General features: G+C 44.2%; 6 protein-coding genes across 6 annotated transcripts; 3 read left to right on the top strand and 3 right to left on the bottom strand.

The window, feature by feature from the left end:
* Positions 1 to 3,710: 3,710 nt before the first annotated feature.
* On the top strand, positions 3,711 to 5,237 carry LOC128708067 (traB domain-containing protein). The gene is made up of 2 exons (XM_053803025.1): positions 3,711 to 3,819; positions 3,886 to 5,237. Exons 1-2 carry the CDS (start codon positions 3,711 to 3,713, stop codon positions 5,235 to 5,237), a joined length of 1,461 nt encoding a protein of 486 aa, XP_053659000.1.
* A 463-nt stretch (positions 5,238 to 5,700) lies between these two features.
* LOC128709072 (uncharacterized) lies at positions 5,701 to 6,757 on the bottom strand. The gene is made up of 2 exons (XM_053804057.1): positions 6,703 to 6,757; positions 5,701 to 6,629 (listed from the first exon to the last, which is right to left on the bottom strand). Exons 1-2 carry the CDS (start codon positions 6,755 to 6,757, stop codon positions 5,701 to 5,703), a joined length of 984 nt encoding a protein of 327 aa, XP_053660032.1.
* Positions 6,758 to 12,449: 5,692 nt separating this feature from the next.
* LOC128710487 (retinaldehyde-binding protein 1-like) lies at positions 12,450 to 13,934 on the top strand. The gene is made up of 3 exons (XM_053805542.1): positions 12,450 to 12,624; positions 13,030 to 13,189; positions 13,271 to 13,934. Exons 1-3 carry the CDS (start codon positions 12,450 to 12,452, stop codon positions 13,932 to 13,934), a joined length of 999 nt encoding a protein of 332 aa, XP_053661517.1.
* A 1,236-nt stretch (positions 13,935 to 15,170) lies between these two features.
* Positions 15,171 to 17,281, bottom strand: LOC128718090 (uncharacterized). Its single transcript, XM_053811764.1, has 3 exons — positions 17,171 to 17,281; positions 16,824 to 17,032; positions 15,171 to 16,757 (listed from the first exon to the last, which is right to left on the bottom strand). The coding sequence occupies exons 2-3, from the start codon at positions 16,917 to 16,919 to the stop codon at positions 15,171 to 15,173; spliced, it is 1,683 nt and encodes a 560-aa protein (XP_053667739.1). The 5' UTR covers positions 16,920 to 17,032; positions 17,171 to 17,281.
* A 92-nt stretch (positions 17,282 to 17,373) lies between these two features.
* LOC128710486 (DNA-binding protein Ets97D) lies at positions 17,374 to 19,258 on the top strand. The gene is made up of 3 exons (XM_053805541.1): positions 17,374 to 18,544; positions 18,617 to 18,730; positions 18,963 to 19,258. The coding sequence occupies exons 1-3, from the start codon at positions 17,374 to 17,376 to the stop codon at positions 19,256 to 19,258; spliced, it is 1,581 nt and encodes a 526-aa protein (XP_053661516.1).
* Positions 19,259 to 19,528: 270 nt separating this feature from the next.
* LOC128707434 (probable U3 small nucleolar RNA-associated protein 11) lies at positions 19,529 to 20,290 on the bottom strand. The gene has a single exon (XM_053802387.1). The coding sequence runs from the start codon at positions 20,288 to 20,290 to the stop codon at positions 19,529 to 19,531; it is 762 nt and encodes a 253-aa protein (XP_053658362.1).
* Between the last annotated feature and the right edge of the window lie 1,699 nt (positions 20,291 to 21,989).

Genomic DNA, 21,989 nt, shown 5'->3' with positions numbered 1-21,989 from the left:
ATTTAGCTCTTTGGATCCTTAGAATCCTTTCGCATGTGATCCAAAGTTTGTGGAGCTAGCAGATAATCGTTCTGTAGCTCCGTAAATTTTGAAAGATTCAGTTGTATTGTACAAACAAAAAATAATCACCCACTGGTTGGATAATATAGTGACTGATCGTCGATTTTCTTTCCATAGCACCGAGAGTAAAGCCGCATCTTTGAGTAGTAGGTTTAGTTTTTAAAACCTAAAAAGATTAAGGATACTGACAGCTACAAATTAGCGACTTGAAACAAGCAAACACATACATACACACACACAACAACAACAAACGTAATGGAAGGGATCATACAAGTAAGCGTAGTAGCAAAGCGAATAGAAGCCACGACAGACGCGTATGCATTAGTTAGAACAAAAAAAAATGATGGCGCTAAAAGAATCCCCGGTCACGACGGCATGAATGAACGGATTGTGTAATTGATGATGTTCTGAGCGAGGGCATAACGGCAATGCTCTGAATTTTAGTTGATAACGTAATGATCTAAATTAGATGGACGATCTTAGCAGTAAATAAAATGGTTAAAAGGCGTAAGAAAGAATTGTAAAAGTTTGAGAGGAAGAGAGAAGCAGAAAGTGTGTGTGAGTGAAAGAAAAAGAGAGAGAAAGAGATAAATGAATTAAAATGGACCATGGAACCCGAGTCCTCACACTACCAGGAGATCCAGTTACATTTTCTAGTAGATGTGTGTAGAGCAAGTAGTTTGGAAAAAAGGACTGAAGACAAATGGAAGATATGGAACGAGGTGGTCTAAAATTGTAAGAGCATACTCATGCGCATGGATGATAGAAGAGACAAAGCGGTAACAAAATATGGAACACAATATTATTACAACTAGTGACGAAAATGAACATAACGCAAATTGAAAAGTACGTAACACACAATTGGGTTAATGTCTCGAAATACACAAACACACACTACACACCATTGCACAGTAGTACACTATCTAACGATGGCGAAATAATGGTCAATGTATGAACGAAAGAAATGCTATAGAGAGCTGAACTATATAGATATATATGACCCTACCCCCTTCGTTAAGAAGCGAATGTGTATATGGAAGATTGATGGAGATATAAGTGAGTGAGAGCAGACACCGCATATTGTCGAAAAGATAGATTGATAAGGTAAACAATGGGATATAGAGTGTAAAGAAAACAAATAAACGCTGCGCTCGCAGATTGCGTAACTAAACGTGTAAGTTGACCTACCATTTTGGATAGAGCAAGCAGTTCACCACTATCGGTGGTGAAGATCGTCATCATTAAGTCTTTTTTGACGTTCTTTGGCTTTGAAACACCAAACAAGTTGCAACTCGCCACATGGAATGTTGATGCAGCTAGGAAGGAATGTTGATTTTGTTGTACATCCTTGCACACTTTCGATGAGCTACTCAGGATGAACAAACAGCTTCTGGTCCTGTGAATCTCCCAGCTATCACTCACCATCCGGATGATCAGAATAAGGAAGCACTGCTACGTTTCATGTACTTTCATTACTTAAATTAACCTTTACAACAATAACGCGAGAAACTATCATATAATGTTTGTCCCAGTCATTTCCTGAATGAGGATGAAAGATTCGCATAATAGACGGATCGCAGCGTCCAAGAAATAGACATATTACAGGCAGGTAGCTCATGTTTTTTACAGCTGTGCATGAGATTGATAGCAACTTGATCGTGGTACTTGCTTTCACGATCATTCACAACCTGGTGGTGTTTTAAATGAAGTGCTCGCCTTTAGTTAAGTGAACAACCTGCGCTCAGCGAATGTGGTTCATACTTTGGTCCTGTTTTAATTATCAGTACTTGAATAACCATGCCGAACAAAGACTGAGTAGCAAAACAAGAAGACAAAAGAATAAATGTAGAGGAAGCGTGTATTAAGCATGTGTGAACCAGAGGAAGAAGTGTTTAATAGTTTCGTTTAATAGTTTGGTGGCTGTTTCTATTCGATACGTGTGCTAATTTTGCGCCGTTGGTTAATCTATGCTTTAGAATCAATCTTCGTAATTAATTTGGTTGTTGTCCGTGTATAGGTAGCATAACGAAGCAACATCCAACTGTGGAACATTTCTTTTTCCTCAAGCTCTCATTCACTTCAAAAATGCAATGCAATAAAGCCACCCAGCAGAATCAGGAAAAAGGATTACAATATCTCTTTGAAAGATTAATATAGCTCAATGAACTTGAATTTCGTCTGATGACTGTATGAGGCCATGGTGTCAACTCGTTCAATTTTTACTTTTATGGCGTTTTACTACACTACATTTGTAAACAAAACTTTCAAAGCGATTTCCTTACATATAACATTGTAAAAGAGAGTAAATGGGTCGCTTAATTAATAGCATGCAACACGAGAAAGCGCGTTGCACGATGCGTTCAGGAAAATAATTTAATAAAACCCCAGTACCATAGAGAAGATTTGTTTTTTATTTGTACAAAAGTGAAATAACACTCGCAACTGAGCAGAAGGATAGCCGATCCAACCGGGGTTTGTGTAGAATGATGAGTAATTTTTGTGGATAGATTAAACACAAAATTGGTATAGAGGCTCCAAAAAGAGCAGAAGGTAATGCGCAAACGTGATGGTTTGTTCCTACCGTGGCGAACAGAATGCAAAAAAAAAATAAAACTAATGTATGAAGATAAAATATGACGACGGTTCAACGCACGAACACTGTATTAGAAGGCGAAGCATATAAGAAAGCATACATAGTTTGTGCAAAGGGCAACAAACACAAAGGAACCGCAATTCTTTCTGGCATCTGTTGTAATGCTCGGGATAAACTGTCGATCGTCAAATTGTTCAAAGGTGCATAACAAACTCTTTTCCCCTACACGATAAAAAGAAAATATAACATGCAATTACTTGTTTGTGTTTTTCCTGGGGACGCTCTTGAGAAAGATAAATTAGTGTAGAGTAGAATCGTTTTGCACTGGGAGCAGCATCCAACCGAACATGGAGGTCACAACATCGTTGGTGCCCAAAGAGGAAGGCGCTCGTCAAGCTGTTGAGGTGCGTAGCGAACGAAGTGAATTTATCGCGGAATCCGGAATCCGGATCACTGGAACTTTGGAACATGTAAGTTTATGAGCTAGTAGCACAACTTGCTACTCGGTAGCTCCAACTCCGTATGCTGAAGAATGGTAATTAAAATCCGACATTTCAAAAACGGTTGTAGCAACCTTGGTATTGTCGGAGCATTTGTTTCTGAGTTTTGAATGAAACGCTATAGATAGGTTCGGTGACAGTGAATCATACAAAACAAATCGCAGTTTGTACGAGCAGAAGAACAAAATATTCTGAACATGTTAGCATTTTATGCGAGTTGTTGACTGCATTTACTGCTAGAGCGTTATTAGTAGAACGGCGGATTGATACGCTGTAGAATTGGTCATCGCATACGAAGCTGATTCTGCTTTAGCTGATGTTTACGTTTTCCTTATCAAGCAACCACCGTTCGTTTGTCATTTGTCGCTGACGTTCAGAAGCGAAATTGCTGGTGAATAATAACAACGCGTTTGGGTGCGTGGCTCTATTTGGAAGATTTCTACGGTACATGCAACGACCTTGCCTTTCGTGTAACAACGCATAACGATACGGTACGATACGTGGTTACGTGGTGCTTGTGCCTGTGTTGGGCTCTGTGATAACCTGAAAAGGACGAAATGTCTTCTCCGATTAGTTCGTCTTCGGAATATAACAGCGCGCTGGATCAAACGTTCAATTCCTCACTCGGTTCGGATAAGATGAACAATTCCGATTTGAGCAACAGTGGTAAGTAGGTCGGATGCTGCTTTCTTTCGATCCGACTTATCCTTTCCGTTTATAAACTGTTCGCAGATATTGAAAACGTGAACCTTACTGGCGATTGGAATGAAACGCTCCGTGCAAAGCAGAAGAAAAATGCAAAGGATTCCACTCAGCAGCTTCTGGACAGTTTGCGGAACAACAACTTCGACCAGACGGGTGATACGATAGGAGATGCGAGCGCGCTTAATAGTACGGCCAGCACGCTCAGCTTGGATCTGAGCGCTGCCGGTGAGTTGTCCGATACGATCAACAATGTGACACTTTCGTTCGTGAGCTCATCGGAGGAGGACGGCGAAGTGCTGACTGCCAGCACGCCCCGAGCTCCGGATGTAAGCGTTAATATGTCGCAGTCCGACACGTCCACTACCACCACCCAGGGCGAGAAGGATTCGCATGACACCACGGCTAATGTGTCTCAACTGCCAGCCGAAAGTGGTAGTGATTCGGCCATTCCGCTTTATGCAACACTCGAAGAGTTTGATCGAAATCTTCCGGAGACGGTGACGCTGCTAACAAAACCGGACGGTACGAAGGTATATTTGGTTGGGACGGCACACTTCAGTGAAAGTTCCCAGCGAGACGTTTCGCTCGTGATGAGAAACGTGCGCCCGCAGGTAGTTATGCTGGAACTGTGTACATCGCGTGTGCATATACTAAAGTACGACGAAAAAACGCTGCTAGAGGAAGCGAAAGAGATGAACCTGGCCAAAATGCGTGCCATCATTCGGACAAATGGATCGATCAATGGGCTGTTCTATATACTGCTGCTAAGTATGAACGCAAAGTTCACGAAGAAGCTCGGCATGGCACCGGGCGGTGAGTTTCGGTGCGCGGTGAAGGAAGCGCAACAGATTCCGAACTGCGTGATACATCTCGGCGATCGGCAGATCAAGGTAACGCTTCACCGTGCCCTGCGTGGACTTTCTCTGTGGCAAACGATCAAGCTGATACCGAAGCTGCTGTTCATCGACGATGACATCAGCATCGAGGAGGTGGAACAGTGCAAGCGGAAAGATTTGTTGGAGGAGATAATGCTTGAAATGGCCGACGAGTTTCCAGCTTTCGGGCGCGTGTTCATCGACGAGCGGGATCTCTTTCTGTGCCATTCGTTGCAGATGGCGGCATTGCCACAGATGAACCCGGTCGATGGTCGTCCCGAACCGGTCCGAGTGGTGGGCGTGGTAGGAATTGGGCATGCGGCCGGTATTGCTAAGCACTGGGGGAAGGTCGACAAAAGCCAAATTGAATCGATCATAACGATTCCCCCGGCTAGCTTTGGCCATCGTATGGTGAAGTACACCTTTAAGTATGGTTTGCTGGGTCTTGCTGCTTACGGTGTGTTCCGATTCGCCCGGCCACGATTGGGTCGAATTTTCCTTTGATTCAGCATCGCACAGAAGGCATAAAATCGTCCGATATTGCGCGTTTAGAACGTTGCTGAATGCTTGAGCCTAATCGTGATCGTTATCGTGAGTTGCCTACCGATCGGGCGGACTACAAATGACCGTCGTTGAGAATCAAAACATATACATACATATTAATCAAAGCAAGCGTAGGCGCGAATGTGGTGTGGGAAATGGATGAAGGCGTGAATGTTTGTTCTAGCTAAAATGCACACAAATTGTACGGTACTGTTTTTGCAAGCATTCCAGGGAAAGTAACCAGAACGAAGCACAATCTAACACGGGTGCCCGCGACGTGTGTATCTGGAAATAAAACTAAAATTTTCCGCCTCAGTTGCGAAAATCCAATCTTGTTTTTTTTCGGAGTCATCTGGCTGTGATCAAACAGAAGTAAAGAAAGACACGCCTTTGTGATAGTGGTTTGCATTACATGTATTGAAAGCTAAATATTCAGCAGCCAGGAAATATCATCCTCTATCCCTTGTTCTTTTTTTCCATTTACTGTTTGTTCTTCATCATCATTTTTACCCTTTTTTCTCTTCGGTGACACTGATTCCTGCTTAACTGTTACCGCAACTCCCACATCGGACGGATGTTTCCGTTTCTTGGTTTTAGTTGGAGTGGATTGAACGACTGATTGGTTTGCGTCATCAGTTGATGTCACTGTAGTGTCTTCCGTAGTTGTATTTGACTTCTTACTTTTGCCAGCATTTTGATACATAAATGCTGCATTCTGCTGGGCAAACGATAGCCGCTTCCGCACACGCTTGGGTAATGTCATATGCTCGTTAAAATCGTACCCGAGCAGAGGATGACGTTCGCGAATTTCGCTCGGATAGGGTACAGTAACTTGGTTCGAACTGTCCGTGTTTGATGGTACCGGTACGTCCAATAAAGGTAGCGCTTGATTAATGCGGACAAATCCGACCGGTACGAAGGATTTTACGCGTGATCCAGACAGCAACCCTACCACACGCTCCTCGCTATTGATTTGCACGTGTGCCTCGAGCGGTACGGAGCAATGCTTGATCGTCGAATGGCCAGCATCTAGGTTAATTTTCTTTGCCATCAATTCGGCTTTAACGTTAATGGTGGAGGGACATTGAATGATCCAAGTTTCTTCCTCTGAGTCGGCTAGATCAATGTCGACGGTGTTCGATTCGGATGATGCCAAGGGTTGTATGCGTGGATGTTGTTCAAAGTACTCTTGAAGTCGCATTTCCAAAACACTGGGTATGGCTCGTTGCTTGCACAGTTCCGCTACAGTAACTTTCGTTAGGGTAGGCTCTTGCCCAACGTTTTGCGCCGGTTCATTCTCTTCATCGTCGCTTATGGTTGGTGGAACGGTAACATCAGGTTCCCAGTTTTCTTCTAAAATTAAATTATGGACAATCAAACGTTGTACAGCAAGATTTTCAGAGGTGCTCTTTGTCCTTTGAATTACCTATTCTCACAGAATTGTTCGCTTTTTTGCTTTTCTTCTCGGATGCAGAGACCATGATGCGATCACTCCAAAGTTGCAGCACGTTTTCGTAAATAGACACGACGTTGTGTTTGTCAAAGTTCGTGTTGTTGTTGGTGCGTTCGCTAGTTTGACAATTGCGGGGCAGTGTTGCCAAAACGTTCCAAGCAATAGTGTTTTTAGCGCCAATTTAGCACGATGCATTTGGAAATGGATTCGACCCATTGCAATGCTAAATTTATGCGTTTTTAGTTACTTCAATCAAATTCATTAACCCCCAGTGGTCTTGCTTTGCCTGATCCATAGTAGCTGGTTGTCTATAGTTAATCTTTGTTCTATCAATTGTTTTCTATTTGAGCGACATTGTGTATGTTATCGGCAAATAATAGTTTCTGGCGCAAATAATATAGTATTTGAATGATGAATCCGTACTGCTTTCGTATTTAAAAACGCTGCACAATACAATAATGTATTAGAAATTTATTATTAGAAGTCCATTTTGTAAATTTATCTGTTATGCTCTATCTTGCTAATAATACTTGCACTTTCTATACCAAATACAATTCCGGGTCGTTCGCATCTGAATGAAAAATGTAGCTCTTTTTTGGCGTTCTAATGTTACGGTCAACTTTCTCCGTGAAATGTGCTGAACTGCTGCAAAAGCCAGAAGGTAAACGTTTACTTACGAAAATATGATTAGAAAAGCACATTTCGGACAGAATGATAAGTAAATATAAAATGTCCGAAAACATTGCGGCACGAACCATGGAGCAAGGGCTAGCTCAGCAAACCGCGCGCAGAACGCAAACTACCGGTTGATGGTTCCCGTTGTTGTGTGTTTTTTTTCCTGCGAAGCTCGTAAGTATGTGTGTGAGAGAGTTTTTTTTCGTGCATTGTACACCTCACCCCGCAAGTAAACTCCCCGGCAGTCGTCATTTGTCGCGCGGAACCGGTGTGATCGCGCTGGATCGTTCATTCGTCGTTTAACCGACAAACCGGGTAGAAGTGACCGTCGCAGCTGCTCGTGAAAGAGAACATCTTGTTCCTGTACGGAAGAAACAGTAGTGGATCTGGGGTGTCTAGTGTGCAGAATTCCACAGCTGCCTATCGCTTTCCGTGAGTGTGGTTAGTGAATTAAACGGTCGCAAAAGAGATTATTGTTGGTGTAGTAACAGCAGCATCTCGTCTATCTTTGATTTTGTATGGTGAAACAATAATACGCGACGTCACGTAATTCTCCCCAACAGCATTCCCCCTTTAGCGAACAAGTCGATAGAATTCCGTAATCCTAAACTCTTCGACAGTCGCTGAAGGTGAAGGCAACAGGGTAAGTTTATCTAGCCACTGGCGCGGATGATAATTGTATAGATATGGGGTGCGGGCCAAGCGGGAAGTAGTTTAATCGTACGTCATATACAGCTTGTGGTCACAGTTCTTGAACCTTTCCCAGAAAGGTGTACCAGAGGCGCACCAGTGCGGTGCACCCCTACCCCCTTAATGATAATAACTATTATTGAGACACGTCTTTTATTTTGCTTCTATCTCGTCAAGGATAGATGGTGTTTGTAACATGAAGCATTAAGATGGATCTTTATGAGCTATGACTAAGTTCATTGTTGTTTTATAATTTATACCGATGTCGAACCTTTGAGCTTTCTTCATCAAGTGTTGTAAAATATTGTCCAAAAACGCATAATTTAATGCATTGGATTAATATTTCCATCGTTATTTCAGCATTGCAATAATTGTTGCATTTTGTCCAACAATTACCGCATCAATTTTGATGATTTGTTGCGAGCATAAGGAAGACAGTTAATAGAAATTGTTTCTTCATGCTACTAGAATAGCTTATTCTTGAATAGTAACATAAGATAAAAGCCAATTGCAAGCATAGTTTAATATACTGTACAATAGTTTACCGCTTGAGCTGCTTTTTCTGTAAGCAACTCTTAAACACTTCTTGATAGATGATTACCCAGGAAAAGGCACCACGGAGTGTGCAATAAAGTTTTTTTTTGCTGTATTCTACATAAACCTGACCTAGCGCTGCAGGTGCATGATGCCGAAGAGAACAAAAAGAAATATAAGTTCGTTTTTTACACCATTAACCGATCAGCAGTATGATCAGTTGCGGTTATGATACAAAAGGCGGTAATAGACCAGCATCCCTACCCACTTGCGGTGCGCTGAAAGACTTCCCCTCGCTATCACGATTAGAGATTAGCTTTACAGAGGGTTAGTTCGTTAGCTCCCTCACGTATCAGGCCCGGTACATACTCCAAGGACTGGTTTCTCTTGGCCCGGAACACATTTCATTCTAATGCATGTCGGGTGGCGTTGATTACAGCCTGCACAAGGGTAATTCCTAACCTGTTGATCGTACACAGCGATGATGATGTTGGCAAGGGGTGGGGGCAGGTGGTCCGTAAATGCAGGCCAAGCAATACTTGCGCTTTCATGTACTTGGCGTGTATCGGGAAGGCACGGAGCTGGGATTGCGCAAGCTGCACGTATCCACAACGGTTATTTGCCCTTTGGACTTGCTCTGGACAGTAACCTTGAAACGAGCGCAAAAGTGCGAATCCTCAAATTGCTGCAATAGCGAAAGAAGGTGAAAGAGACGCACAAAGAGTGCATCGTTGCATCTGGTAGGTCAGGTTTTTCTTTAAAGGATGGTTGCGGGATGAATGTCGCACTCTGTGCGCATTGAGCAATGTTGCTTCACGGGAAAGATGGTGGCACTGTGTCACCACTCAAACCACTACAGGTCCACACATTGATCGGTGCATCGGTTGGACCGCGTTGATGGCGTTGTGTCTTTCTTCTGCTGCTTATTTGCCGAACCGTCTGGGACTTTCAGCTACAAATTGACCGGCTTGCTAGTAATGCGCATTCGACCCTGCGCTGCACCGGGTTGGCATTACATGGGCGGGGTAACGGGAAGGGGCACGCCAGCCGCAGCAAGTCATTTTTGTATACCGTTTACGATGACGCATCGAAGTAAGATCATCCATCAAGCAGCATTTTTTGCACACTTTATTAATAAAAAAAAAACCCCTCCCGATTCACAACAGTTGGATCATATTTCTTCCAGTAAAAGCTGCTTAACGCACATGCTACTATCGAGAGAAAGCAATTTTGTGTATGTTCGGTTTGAAAGCACGTTTGCCAAATGCCGTTTCCAGCCATTTACAGCCAAACCCATATTTTATAGCAGATTTTTTAACAGCTGGAAATAAAATATTCACACTGATTATTCATAGCTTGAGAATCCGGAACTTTCCTTCCTTCTTTTGGTCAGGCGATTCCAAATGCTATCAATATCATTAATATGAAAAGGATAGCTGACGAGGCATCGTCTTAGAACCGATTCATGAAACATGGTACCGCAACGGCTTAGTTTAGGAAGCACATTGGAACAGTATAACGATCGGGTCTGTGATATCCTATTTTATTTGTAAAATTGTTGTAGCTACAACGAGTACGGTGTCCAACGGATACATCAAACACCGCGTGAAATCTGGTAATGTGTGAAATCTGGCCTCACGTGTTTTTAGTTATGCAAATATAGGCGACAAATTTCATTCACCCCGAAAGAGTGTATAGCGTTCTCTAATCTGTACTGTTGGATAGGTTTTTACTTTTTCTATTCTTCAACGGTAAACTGGTTTTGACAGGTAAGTAGTAAGGTAAGCGCCAATCGTCGATGATTTCTTTCACAGAATGCTAAAGCGCGGGCGGGTTCGTTTCCTGTCATTGGAGTCTTTTGTTTGGCATAAGCGAAGAATACCACTCGCACTGTTCTAAATTAATTTTGATGGCTAAGATGACCTCAAGAGCCAACAGTATGTAGTAAACATAGTCACAGATAGGGGTCAGCCAAGCAGGACTGGACCGGTAACAGCTGCAGAACAAAATAAGAAGAAAATGATCTTCACTGTATGTGACATAATTGTTAGCTTCAAACGTTACAAAATATACTATTTTAGTCGTGAAACCGATCAACCACACTTGAACAGTCGTGCCGAAAATTTCCGTCTTGAAGTTCTGTTTGTGATTGAAATCATTAAAAGTTAAACGACACTTCTCACCAGCTATAAATGCATCTGGGAAGTAGCGCCTGTGGTTTCTTGGGCCAGGACCGCAGTGCAGCAACCACTAAACCGTGATTAAATCTGCTAGACTCTGTTTTGCAACTGCGCGGGGAGCTTTTGTTTGCGGTGAGTGGTTAAGCAACACGTTGCACTCCATGCAAGTGGTCGCCGAGAAGAGTTCTTTTGGCTGTCATACACCAGAGACGGACGCATTGCAAAAGTGCATCAAATGGCTAGCCACACCAATGTCTTGCTACAACGGCACCACTGTACTGCAGGCATACCGTAAGTTTTGTACGCAAGTGTTTGACAAATAGGAACAGAAACAATAAGTGGCATATCATCGAACCCTGCACCGATCGCGAAGCGAACCAACCGCCACCGATTGATTTGTGATACACAAACACACGCTGGTCTGGGTTACGTAATCGAACGTTCGCTTCAATCAGTGTGATTGTGGGAGAGAACAATGTTCGGGGCAGGCATTGCCAATCTTGACAAACGATCGCAGAACTGAGTCCGAGTGACCTACATTCAGTGCACCGCATATGACAGAAGGATACGAACCCTGAGGTGGTGATCGTGACCGTGTACCGTACACATTTGCGTTTGGCATCCTTTTGATGATCTTACATGATCCTACCCGTGGGGAATGACTGGTAGTGGTGGTTCGCATCGCCGGGCTTAAACCTGTTTTAAGCTAAAGTCCTTTACCATCTCGACACGTGTCATCCCGGCCCGCTTAGTCGTTGCTTCGCACATTCGCTTTCGTTCGGGGAGCGGGAACATCGCGCTAGAAAAGGGGAGGGCTCCAGGTTGTATAAGTTCCGTCGAGCTTTGGTAGGGGCTGGGCCAAGCGAAACTAGTCTCCCGGTGACATTGAACTGGTGCGCATTGGCGAACGAGATGAAATCTGGAGGTGGGATTCGTCGGGAGGTGGGATTTGATCAAACGCCAACATGATCGTTTTAGATCAGTCGGTTAGCTTCAGTCGGTTGAGATGGACTGGGTCGAAATGTGCGTAACTAGCGATGTCGATAATAATATTTAAATTAAATAAAAAGTATTACGCTTGATAAATGTGTACAATTTTATAGTTTTGCGTGAACCACGTGTACATGAGTGAGCAGCAACCCTTCAGTATAATAAATCATCCGTAGAAAAAGCATTAACATTTGAGGTTAGAAACAAAAAAATCAGAAAGGAAAGTTCGTGGTAAAGTTACCTGCACTAGCTTTGATTGAGGTTAATTTCAGCAGTTCCAAGCATCGGCTCGAAGACACAATGAACGATTATACAACGGTGTCCGGCTAATACGCTGGCTAATGGGTCGCCCACAGAGAGGAGAAAAAAACGAAACTAAATCTCGTTTTCTAACGTCCAAAAGTATCGAGCTTAAATTGGCTTACTGCTTTGGTGCCAATTCCCTATTGTTTTCTCAAGTATTGACCCCAAAGTGATTTCATAATCAAAGCGTGGTGTGGTTACGAACGTTACATTAGTGTTTGAATGGTAAAATAGTTCACAATCACAATCTTCACAATCATGCACATATTGGTTCAAATCTCGCTTACCGTTCGTTGGTTGCGATGTGTAACTGAATTGAGTTGTCGTTCCCCTTGCAGCACACACAGCATGAAGAACACGAAAGCCATCACGAAAGCGGACGAGTACCGGTTCAAACTCTCGGACGAGCTGCTACTGATCGCCAAGGAGGAACTCCGCGAAACGCAAGCCGCACGGGACCATGCGTTGCAGATGTTGCGCGAATGGGCTGAAAAGAATCCTCGCATCGTTAAGATCCGGATGGGTAGGTTGAAGTGTAATGCTTTATGAATCCTTTGCGAAGAGTCATGAATATGTTTTTTTGATGAGGAGTCATTCAAACCAGGAATCGGCTAGCAAAAGATTCACGAATCCTCAGAGCAGTGGCTGATCAAGCCACTGAAGGCCTTACGTGAAGTGGCAGCTAGTGCTATTTTCGGTAGCCGATGACCGGAAGGAGGCTTATAGGTGGAGGTCATAAATCTTTGAGGATTCATCAATCTTAGAAAAATAGAGACTCAGATTCATTCATACAGTCCAAAGATTCATTCAGAATCATGAATCGGAATCAGATTCACCCAGCACTAGTAGGCCGATGTGGCGTCCACATTTAAGTTCAAAACTCAACAATGCGTTAATTTCGTTACTCCCCTGTTTTTTTTTTCACCAGACGCAAACTTTTTCCTAAAGTTTCTGCGCGCCAAAAAGTTTCAGATTCCGGTGGTACAGGAAAATATCGAGCGGTATGTGCTGCTGAAGAATGCGTTCGAGGGTGCGTTTAAAAAGCTTGACTGCCGACTGCCCAAAATGGCCAAGTTAATCGATGACGGGTACGTATGCCACAGCGATAGCAAGGGTTTCGTGTGGAAAGGCGTATGCGAATGTAGTCTCTCGTTCTGTATCTTACGCAGGTACATGTTTGCACTGCCTGAACGCGACCGTGAGGGTCGGCGTGTGATTTTTTACCGCCCGGGTGTGTTCGATCTGCGCGAGTATACTAATGCGGACATGCTGAAGATTCACGGCATCTGCTACGAAACGCTGATGGCTGATGAGGAGAATCAGATAAGGGGTTTCATACATGCGGGCGTTGGTACCGGTATTGGATTGCCGTACCTAACGCTGTTCACAATCAAGGAAGCGGTAAGGATCGCAAAAAATGGCGAAAAGATCCTGCCGATGCGGCATCGCGAGATGTACGGGTGCAACATCAACCCGGCAATGAAGATGGCGGTCGACTTCGGCATGTCGTTGATATCGCAGAAGCTGCGTGAACGCATACGGCTGTACACGGACATTAAAGACATCGAGCTGGAGAAACGCCTGCTGCCGAAGGAGTACGGCGGTGAGATGCCGATGGCGGAGATGATCCGGTTGTGGAAGCAGGAGCTCGAAGCGTACCGTTCTCGGCTGCTGGCGGACGACGAGATGTCGGTAAACCTGAGCATGTACTCGGACGCGGCAAAGGAAGGTTCGGTCGGTGCGCTAAAGCAGCCACTGAACGGGTGCACCGGAGCAAGCGATAATTCGACGTACGGGTTGGCCGGCAGTTTCCGAAAGCTGGAAGTGGATTGATCGAAGGATATATATGGCAAACAAACAAAGGTGTTTACGGGAGATCAGACGGGCAGGAGGTTTTAGCTTGTAGTGTTATAATTAAGGCGCAACTCTACGGAGAGGAACCGTGATTGTATTCTTTGTATAGGATTTCTTCTTTCTATTGTGTTTCTTAACTCCTCTTACAACAAAGCTACGTTAGTTTTATACTTCTGTTTGGTGCACTTTTTAAAGTATCATGCTGACATGCCGATGTGGTTGATAATTTACTGTTGCGGCCGCTTGGTGGTCCTGACTGGCGCTCAGCAAAACCAATCTTGTGTATCAATGTTCATCATCATGTGTATCAAAACTCTACCAAAGTTGTGCATGTCTTTTTATTCTATTTGGTCCGATCACAGTTGATTAGATCGTGCCAGGCTATCAATCTGTTTCCAGAAAGCTTGGTCCAACGTTGTTCTCCATCACCTCTAGTATATCGGTATTCGTATCATCTATCGTATCAGTATCATCTCCGACAAGTTTAGCTTTACTGGATCTAGCCAAATTGCTCGTTGTGCTCTGCTACGCCTTGATACGAACTATTCGCTGGCAAGTACTTTATTGGCAGAATATGATTGTTTTTGCCCCCCTTCTTTAGCATCCAAGGCTCCCGTACTACTAATTCTGATGGTATTAGTCCGCTATCCGAGGCATGGTAATTCTTATTTGTTGAACGCTAGTCAACGTACAACTCACACAGTTTGTCTTTGAAACTGCTAATTATTTGTCCTTCAACACATCATCTAGCAGATCTTACTGCAAATGTAGCAATATGTGAGACAACAAGTAACCCTGAACCCTGAAAACAAGTAACCGGAAATCCAGATCTACGCTAGAAAGGATATTTTGAGTAGACAAGTTTTCTCGACTTGTTTCAGACCGGTAGGTATCCTTAATCAGGGTTATATCAGGATCATCAGAAATTGATCGGTAAACATAACGAAACGAAATGTTGCGGACATAATATATAAAAAATGTATTTCTTTATTATGTATGTAACCTTACAACATAAGTGAATTTCTTCAATTATTCCAGAGTTGTCCCTAAACATAGCAAATCAATGCTTCCTAACAAATGCCCTCGTAACTGTAAAAGTGGAGTTAAGTGGAGTATAAAGATTCATAAATTATTGTGTACAAAGTCTTGTAGTTCAGTCCAAGGTTGCATCGTAAGTATGGTTCGCAATTTCATTTCGGGCAAGTTGGTTCACAATCAGGTAATAGGCCGCCGGTGGGGAATCTCTACAACATTCAATCGCTTGGTTTTGTGCGGACGGAATGTGAGTATGGGATCATCATCGTCGTATGAGTTATCCGTCGCCGTACCGTCCTTTGCTGACGCGTTATTTTTCTCCTCGGCAGTGTCGGACGAATCGCTCGGATAGAAGCAAACGGTAGAGTTTGGGTGGATGCGGCAGTTAAACTCGCGAAACTTGTCTAAATGACGCTGCTTCGTGACGCTCGTCAGGGTGAGGTCTTCCATGCGCAGATCGATCCGATCGGTGGTGGGCACATCTGGGTGAATCATTTTCGGCCGATAGATTATCAGCCCATGCTCGTGGTAGCAACCGTCCCATTTTATGCTGACGCGTTTCTTCGCCGGTTCCGATAGACATGGCGCTGCAGTAACCGGACCGGCTGGTTGTGCTCGCTGTCGTTTGGAAACACTAAGCGTGATCGACTCGAACGGTTCCACAATCTCGCGTTCTGTTGGAGAAGTTTTGCTGGGGGTAAGATTTTTTTCCGGTGGTGTCACAACCATTGGCTGCTCTGTGCTTTGAGCGATAGGTTTCACGCGCGAACTGATCGGTGGTCGTTCGCGGGCTGGTACAAAAAACACTTCATCACTGTCACTTTCTGAAAAGCATGAGGACAAAGAGTTTTGCATCCGGTTGGCGAATCGTTTCGACACCTTTCGTTGCGAGATTGGTTTAGTTTTCTTCATCCGTGCGCACTGCTCTAATGCTTTAGCGTACACTTGTTCCGGATCGTACCGGTGCTGCTTTGCCGAGGTTGGACTAGAACCGAGTGGACGATCACCCGACGTTATCGGTCTCTTACGGGGATTAGTTTTTTTAAACACTTTACGTCTGTTGCGACGGTCCGTTGGTGGTTCGCAGGACGGCACAACCGCTCGACTGTGGTGTTTATCAGCAGCGATCGTTTGCCTTGGAGAACAGTTATGCAACGGTAAAGGCTTCTTAACATCGCACGCACTGTCCGATTTGGTAAGGGCTCGGGGCAGTGGAAGTGTGGTATCCTCATTGGGATTTGGTTTATCTTGTATGAGGTTTAGGCTGCTAAAACGGCGCACGGAACTCGTTACCGAGTACTGTTTGATCATGGTTGTCACTTTGAGCTTATTACTAATCTGTTTGTTCGAACGGATATATTGGGCCGTATCAACGGAATAGAGTGAATCTGCGTCAGCATCCATTTTCGTTTCCGTTACCGTTGTAACCTGCTCCGTTTGGTAGTGAACGTTGTAGTGGCCGGTGATGCTGTGCATGTGATTTCGCAGCCAGTTCTCTACCTTCTCGTGGCTTAGCATGCGAAACTCGTTATCCTCCAGAATTTCTTTCAATCCGTTCGCTTCCCACCCTTGCTTGCGCAATGGAATAGTTTCTTTGAGTTGTCGCTTAATCTCTTCCGGGGTTTCTTCCGTGCTTTGCTCTTCGGATGAAGCCTCAACCACATCGCTGACCGAACTTTCATCGCTCATTGCCTGATCGAGCATGACCATGGCCGTTTCGATGTCCATGCTATGATCTGATTGGGGTTCGGCAGTGTCTTCATATTTCTATTAAGGAGAAGAATTGCACATTTAGTCAACTTTCGTCACGGTACACTGTTCCGCTTAACGAACCTGTACGAGCTCTCTCCAACGGCAGTTACGCCGCCCCAACTGTTCATCGTTCGGAAGTACCTCTCCGACGTTGGTCGTCTTTACACCGGTATACATCTTACAGCCAGGACACAGTATGCGATTATCATTTCTAAATGCACACAAGTTTTATCGAATCCTTTACTTTCCAATAAATCTGCTAACGGCGACACAGAACAAACGGATCGATCCTTCTTTTTCGTTCGTCGAGGTTGTACACGGTACTAGAATTCGGCTTTTTAAGCCTTTCTGCTCTATTTCGTCACTTTGCTTTCTCGAAACCTCCAAATATGTGGACCGACAACTGTGGCCATATCTGTGTTCCAAACGGAACGATCCAACATTTTGTTGATACGATCGCTTGACGTTTGACAGTTCCCGTTGACAGTTTACGCAGAACAGGTTATTGTTATGGTGTCACATACGAAAACAATCGGTAGAAAGCAAGAACGCACATTTGTTGCACTTGTTACAGAAGCGGAAAGGAGATTTTTGATAAATTGTAAGCGAATAGTTTTTCTCTCTTCTTTCGATGGATCCGCTCAACATAAAGCTGGAAGTGCCGGATTTGCCACTTCCGCTCGGAGACGATGGTTTGATGATGTCGAGCGCGGATTTCCTGCCGACCGAAAACGACCTGTTTCTGGGCGATGATGACGACGACGTGATTGTGGTCCATATGGATTTGCGTGAAAATCTGTCCACCCTGCGCGGGCTGGTCGAACGGCGGATCGGTCTTTCGCTGAGGCACTACGAGTTCTGGCTGCAGGGATCCACAATGCTCGAGTCACACAAGAACCTGGTCGACCAGTGTGTGCAGGGCGAAGGGTTGGTGCAGATCAATGTGCAAGTGCAACCAAACAAACGACGCATCAACATTGCGGATGTGTTGAAACCAACGGACGAGGTACTCGAATCATACCAGCGGGAAGTCGAACAAGCGGCCAAAGAAGCGGAAGCGGCTGCAGCTGCCAAGCGAGCGGCGGAAGAGGAAGCGGCCGCAGCAGAAGCAATTGCCGCGGCGGAGGCCGAAGCGGAACGAGTTAAACGTACTGTTGCGGACAGTTCCAATCGGGCCGATACGTCCTCCAAGACGAGCCAGACAAATGAATCCCACGAAACGGCCATTGCCGTTGCAGCTATCATTGACTCGGTTAGTGCAGAGGAGCGCGAAAAAGAACGCGAAAAAGAGCGTCGGAACGAAAGGGAGCGCCAGGCAAACGAAATGGTAGGGAAGCTTATACCAGCAATAAAGGAAGAGGTTCATGGTTTCGCGGACAATTCGTTAGATGATTGTGACGAATCCGACGGCGACATTGGCTACGAGCCGTTGGCCGCCCTTCCATGGGTTCACGACAGTGCGTTTAAGCGTGACCAACAGCGTTTAAACATTCCGGATGATCCACTAGAATGGACAGTGGCTCAGGTGAAGCACTGGATCCAATGGGCGGTTCGGACGTTTAACCTGAACGGTATTAAGCTACAGGACTGGAGTATCAGCGGTAAAGAGTTGTGCGAGTTGGATTCCGACGAGTTTAAGCTTAAAGCACCAAACGATCCGGGTGGTTTGTTTTGGATGCATTTAGAGTTGCTGAGACGGCACAAGATAGTTGCCACGCTACAAAAGCCGATCGAAGGCGAACAACTTGTTGAAATGACCATTCGCAGGAAAATACCTAAAGTTAACCTGGGCAGCAAAAATGGTATCAAAGTAGTGTTACATTTGCATAGGGATTGAATTGGACTAACATCACACTCTTTCTTTTCATCCACAGACGAATTTAGCTACTGTGGCAATCGAACGGGGAACAACGGACAGATTCAGCTGTGGCAATTTCTGTTGGAAATTCTAACCGACCGTGAACATCGTTCGATTATTCAGTGGATGGGTAGGTGCTTAATATTTTAAAACAGACAAGTCAAACACGTGGAGCACGAGGTCTTCAATTCGGTCCGCAAAGGAATAATGAGAACTACATCTGATATGTGAATGAAGCAGAATTCAGTTAATATGTTCCGATGCGGACAGCAAGATGACCAGCGAGCCAAACTGAGTTTGACCTCAATGTTTTAAAGTCTTGTTAGTAGTTGTTTAAAGATTGTCTTTTCATTCTCACATAGGCACTGATGGAGAATTCAAACTTTGCAATCCAGAACTTGTGGCACAGCTGTGGGGCGAGCGTAAGAACAAACCGACGATGAATTATGAAAAACTGTCGAGGGCTCTGCGTTACTACTACGACGGCGATATGATTTCAAAAGTGCACGGCAAGAGGTTTGTGTACAAATTCGTGTGCGATTTGCGCGAGCTGCTCGGGTACGATGCGTCCGAACTTGCGGCCCTCGTCAACGAAGGGTCTCCCGTTAGTACCGATACTCAGTACGAGAACCATAATTACGACGTCGATTTTGATTGATTCATTCAGTGTTTTCGACGTCTATTCTTGTTTCGTATGTTCATGTTTACTGGGATAAATGATAGGAAATTCGGTATACAATGTTTTTATATTAAGTTTTTGTACTTTTGTGTAATATCGTAAGTCAGCTATTGAATTAGGGACGAGGTTTCTAACAATTACTTTATTTTTTGCATTTTTATGTAACATGTACGCATTACAATTGAATTTGTATAAAGATTGAAAAATAGCTTACGTGTTTTTTATAGTTCCATTGTTCCTAACCTCATTTCACCGCTTTCTTTCAAATTTAAACTTGAACTGTGGCGCTTGATGAGGCGTGCCCTTAGTGACCAATTTCGGCTTTAGAGCTCGCTTCTGCTTCAATATACGCCTTATTTCGAGCGTTTTCTGTGCAACTGTTAGTTCCTTTTCACGGTCTATGCGTCGCATCAACTCTCCGTACGACAGACCACGTTCGTGATTGATCCTTTCGATTTTTTCCGCGCTGACGTTGGCCAGTTTCAGTTTTTCCAAATCTTTTAAACGGGGTCGGTTGGAGCGACGCCCGATTAAATCCGGGTGTGTATCGAGCCGTTTGGCTAAATCAAATTCATTCGCTTCCTGTTCGTCCTCCACGAAGAAAATGTGCTTGTTGGGCGTTTCGTTTACCACGTCGGTCATGTGCAGTTGTCCTTGCAAGCGATGAATTTTGTTCGCCTCCATCGTGCGTTTCATTGTGATATACTTCAGGTCCTGCGTTTGCATCAGTTTGATCTGATCCTTCGTAAACTCGTCGCCTTTTTCTATTTCATGATGTTCGCCTTGCTGTATCTTGGAGTTGATCATATGGTGATAGAATTCATCGGGGTTTTTATTCAGTGCTCGCTTCCGCAACAATTTCAGTGTGGTTTCCTTCGCATTGCGATCCCTCGCACGTTGCTTGTAATCTTTCTTTTTCTCCAGCAGCCCAAGATGCTGGCGAGCAGAGGGCTGGGCACGTTCCCGGTGCACTTTCTGGTTCGACTTTGCTGCTTTCTTCCAGCTGGACATGATGATATTAAGTTTAAACGATCAGAAAAAAAGACACCTAGACTGCGTTCGATGGCTTCGGCGTGAGCAAACGTAAACAATGAAAGCATGATTTGGTATTGGGGGTTTTGACGTTTTGACGAAACGTCAAGTCGCGTTTGCTTCGAATGACAGTGGTGTACATTCCAAACAAAATCGAAACGGTTTTTGAACGATCGGGAAGCAGAATATTTAGTTTTGGGTTTATGCAATATTGCAATATCGTTTCGGAATCCAACAAAAGAAATGTCTTAATAGTATAGGAGCAAATGTGTCAAAGTTTCTTTCGTGTTGATACTTTTCTGTTCATATAATTGTGTGGTTTGATTGAACCATTGAACAAGTCATAAACAATTTCGCAAACTAGTGATCGTGTAAGTTGAGAATTCATAAATCAGTTGTGGCTTCATCGACAAGCTTGGTGCTGAAACAATAAGAAATGAGCAACAAGCAAGTGTTGAACTCGAAGGGAAAGTTTAGTGAATGCGCCGCGAGTCTGGAGAACATATGGCTGAAATCGATGGAAACAGTTTGAGGCCAATTGCTGAAGAAAGTGTATAATGACTTACAGAATTAGCGAGGCGATGCTTGTTTCTCCAAATGATGATGTGAGTTTATCATTGATATCCTTTTACAACCACAATTGCAGAAATGAGTTATAATTCCGCTGCGTCGCTGATGTATGGTGGAGTGAACTATCAGCAGGAGAGCCGAACGAACAATTGCTCCTAGTAACAATAGGAAGAAATGTTTGAAAGTGAGTGCAGGCGCGCATTAAGATGCACCGCTCTAAAGAGGACGAACTACTGTTGCTACTGTTGAATCTCGGACGGGTCACAAGACGAGTCATTTTTATGCTTACTATGTATTGCAAAGCAGAAATCCTGCGGATGTTGTGATAAACGAGCGAGAGGTGTTCGACGGACGGAAGTGATCCTGCTATGAACACCTTAATGGAGCTGCACCGTATAGTAGATACCTTACCAATGTCAGAGTGCAGTCCAAGCGCAAGCTCCATTGCTACACGCAGCAGAACAATGTCGAGGTGTCTCGGCTAATCATAGACGATGTCATCAGAGCCATTAAACAGCTGATATGTTAGTTGGTCGTTTCTAAGAACCTATTTAGGCTTGCCGCTTTTTAATGCATAGGATCATTTCAAGGATTAGAGAAAAACTTCCATAGGTTCCATAGGAGTGGAAGATGGATTTTGTACATCCACTCTAGAAAAAGAGGAACAGACTGGGAAGTGCCAACTTGTAACACATCACAATTCTAAATGCCGTCCTCAAGATCTTATCATGAATTCTCTATTGCAGAATTGAGTATCGTCCAAACATTCGCTCTACGGTAGAGGCTTCGGGAATGACCAGGGAGCGAGTTAACAAAAGTGTCTCTACCCTTCCAATCTCTCAAACAATCGAAGTATGAAATCCAGAGGTAATCCTGTATTGCCATGAGATCTGAACGATACTAGCGGAAGATGCCAAAGCGCTAGCCTTTTTCGAGCGGCGGATTCCACGGACTATTTTTGGTAGTATTTTTGAAAAGGGCGAGTTCACAAGAATACCACGACCTAACTAAGCTAGAAAACAATCAGCTATCAGACTGTGATGCATTTTATATTGTGGTTTTTCGCTGATTTGATTGTTTTCAGATTTCTTTGATAGGATATTGAAGT

The sequence above is a fragment of the Anopheles marshallii genome, chromosome 2 (genome assembly GCF_943734725.1).
Source record: "Anopheles marshallii chromosome 2, idAnoMarsDA_429_01, whole genome shotgun sequence".
Taxonomy (NCBI): Eukaryota; Metazoa; Arthropoda; class Insecta; order Diptera; family Culicidae; genus Anopheles; species Anopheles marshallii.
The sequence above is the reverse complement of the archived record's forward strand: the minus strand, read 5'-3'. Positions and strand labels throughout refer to the sequence as shown.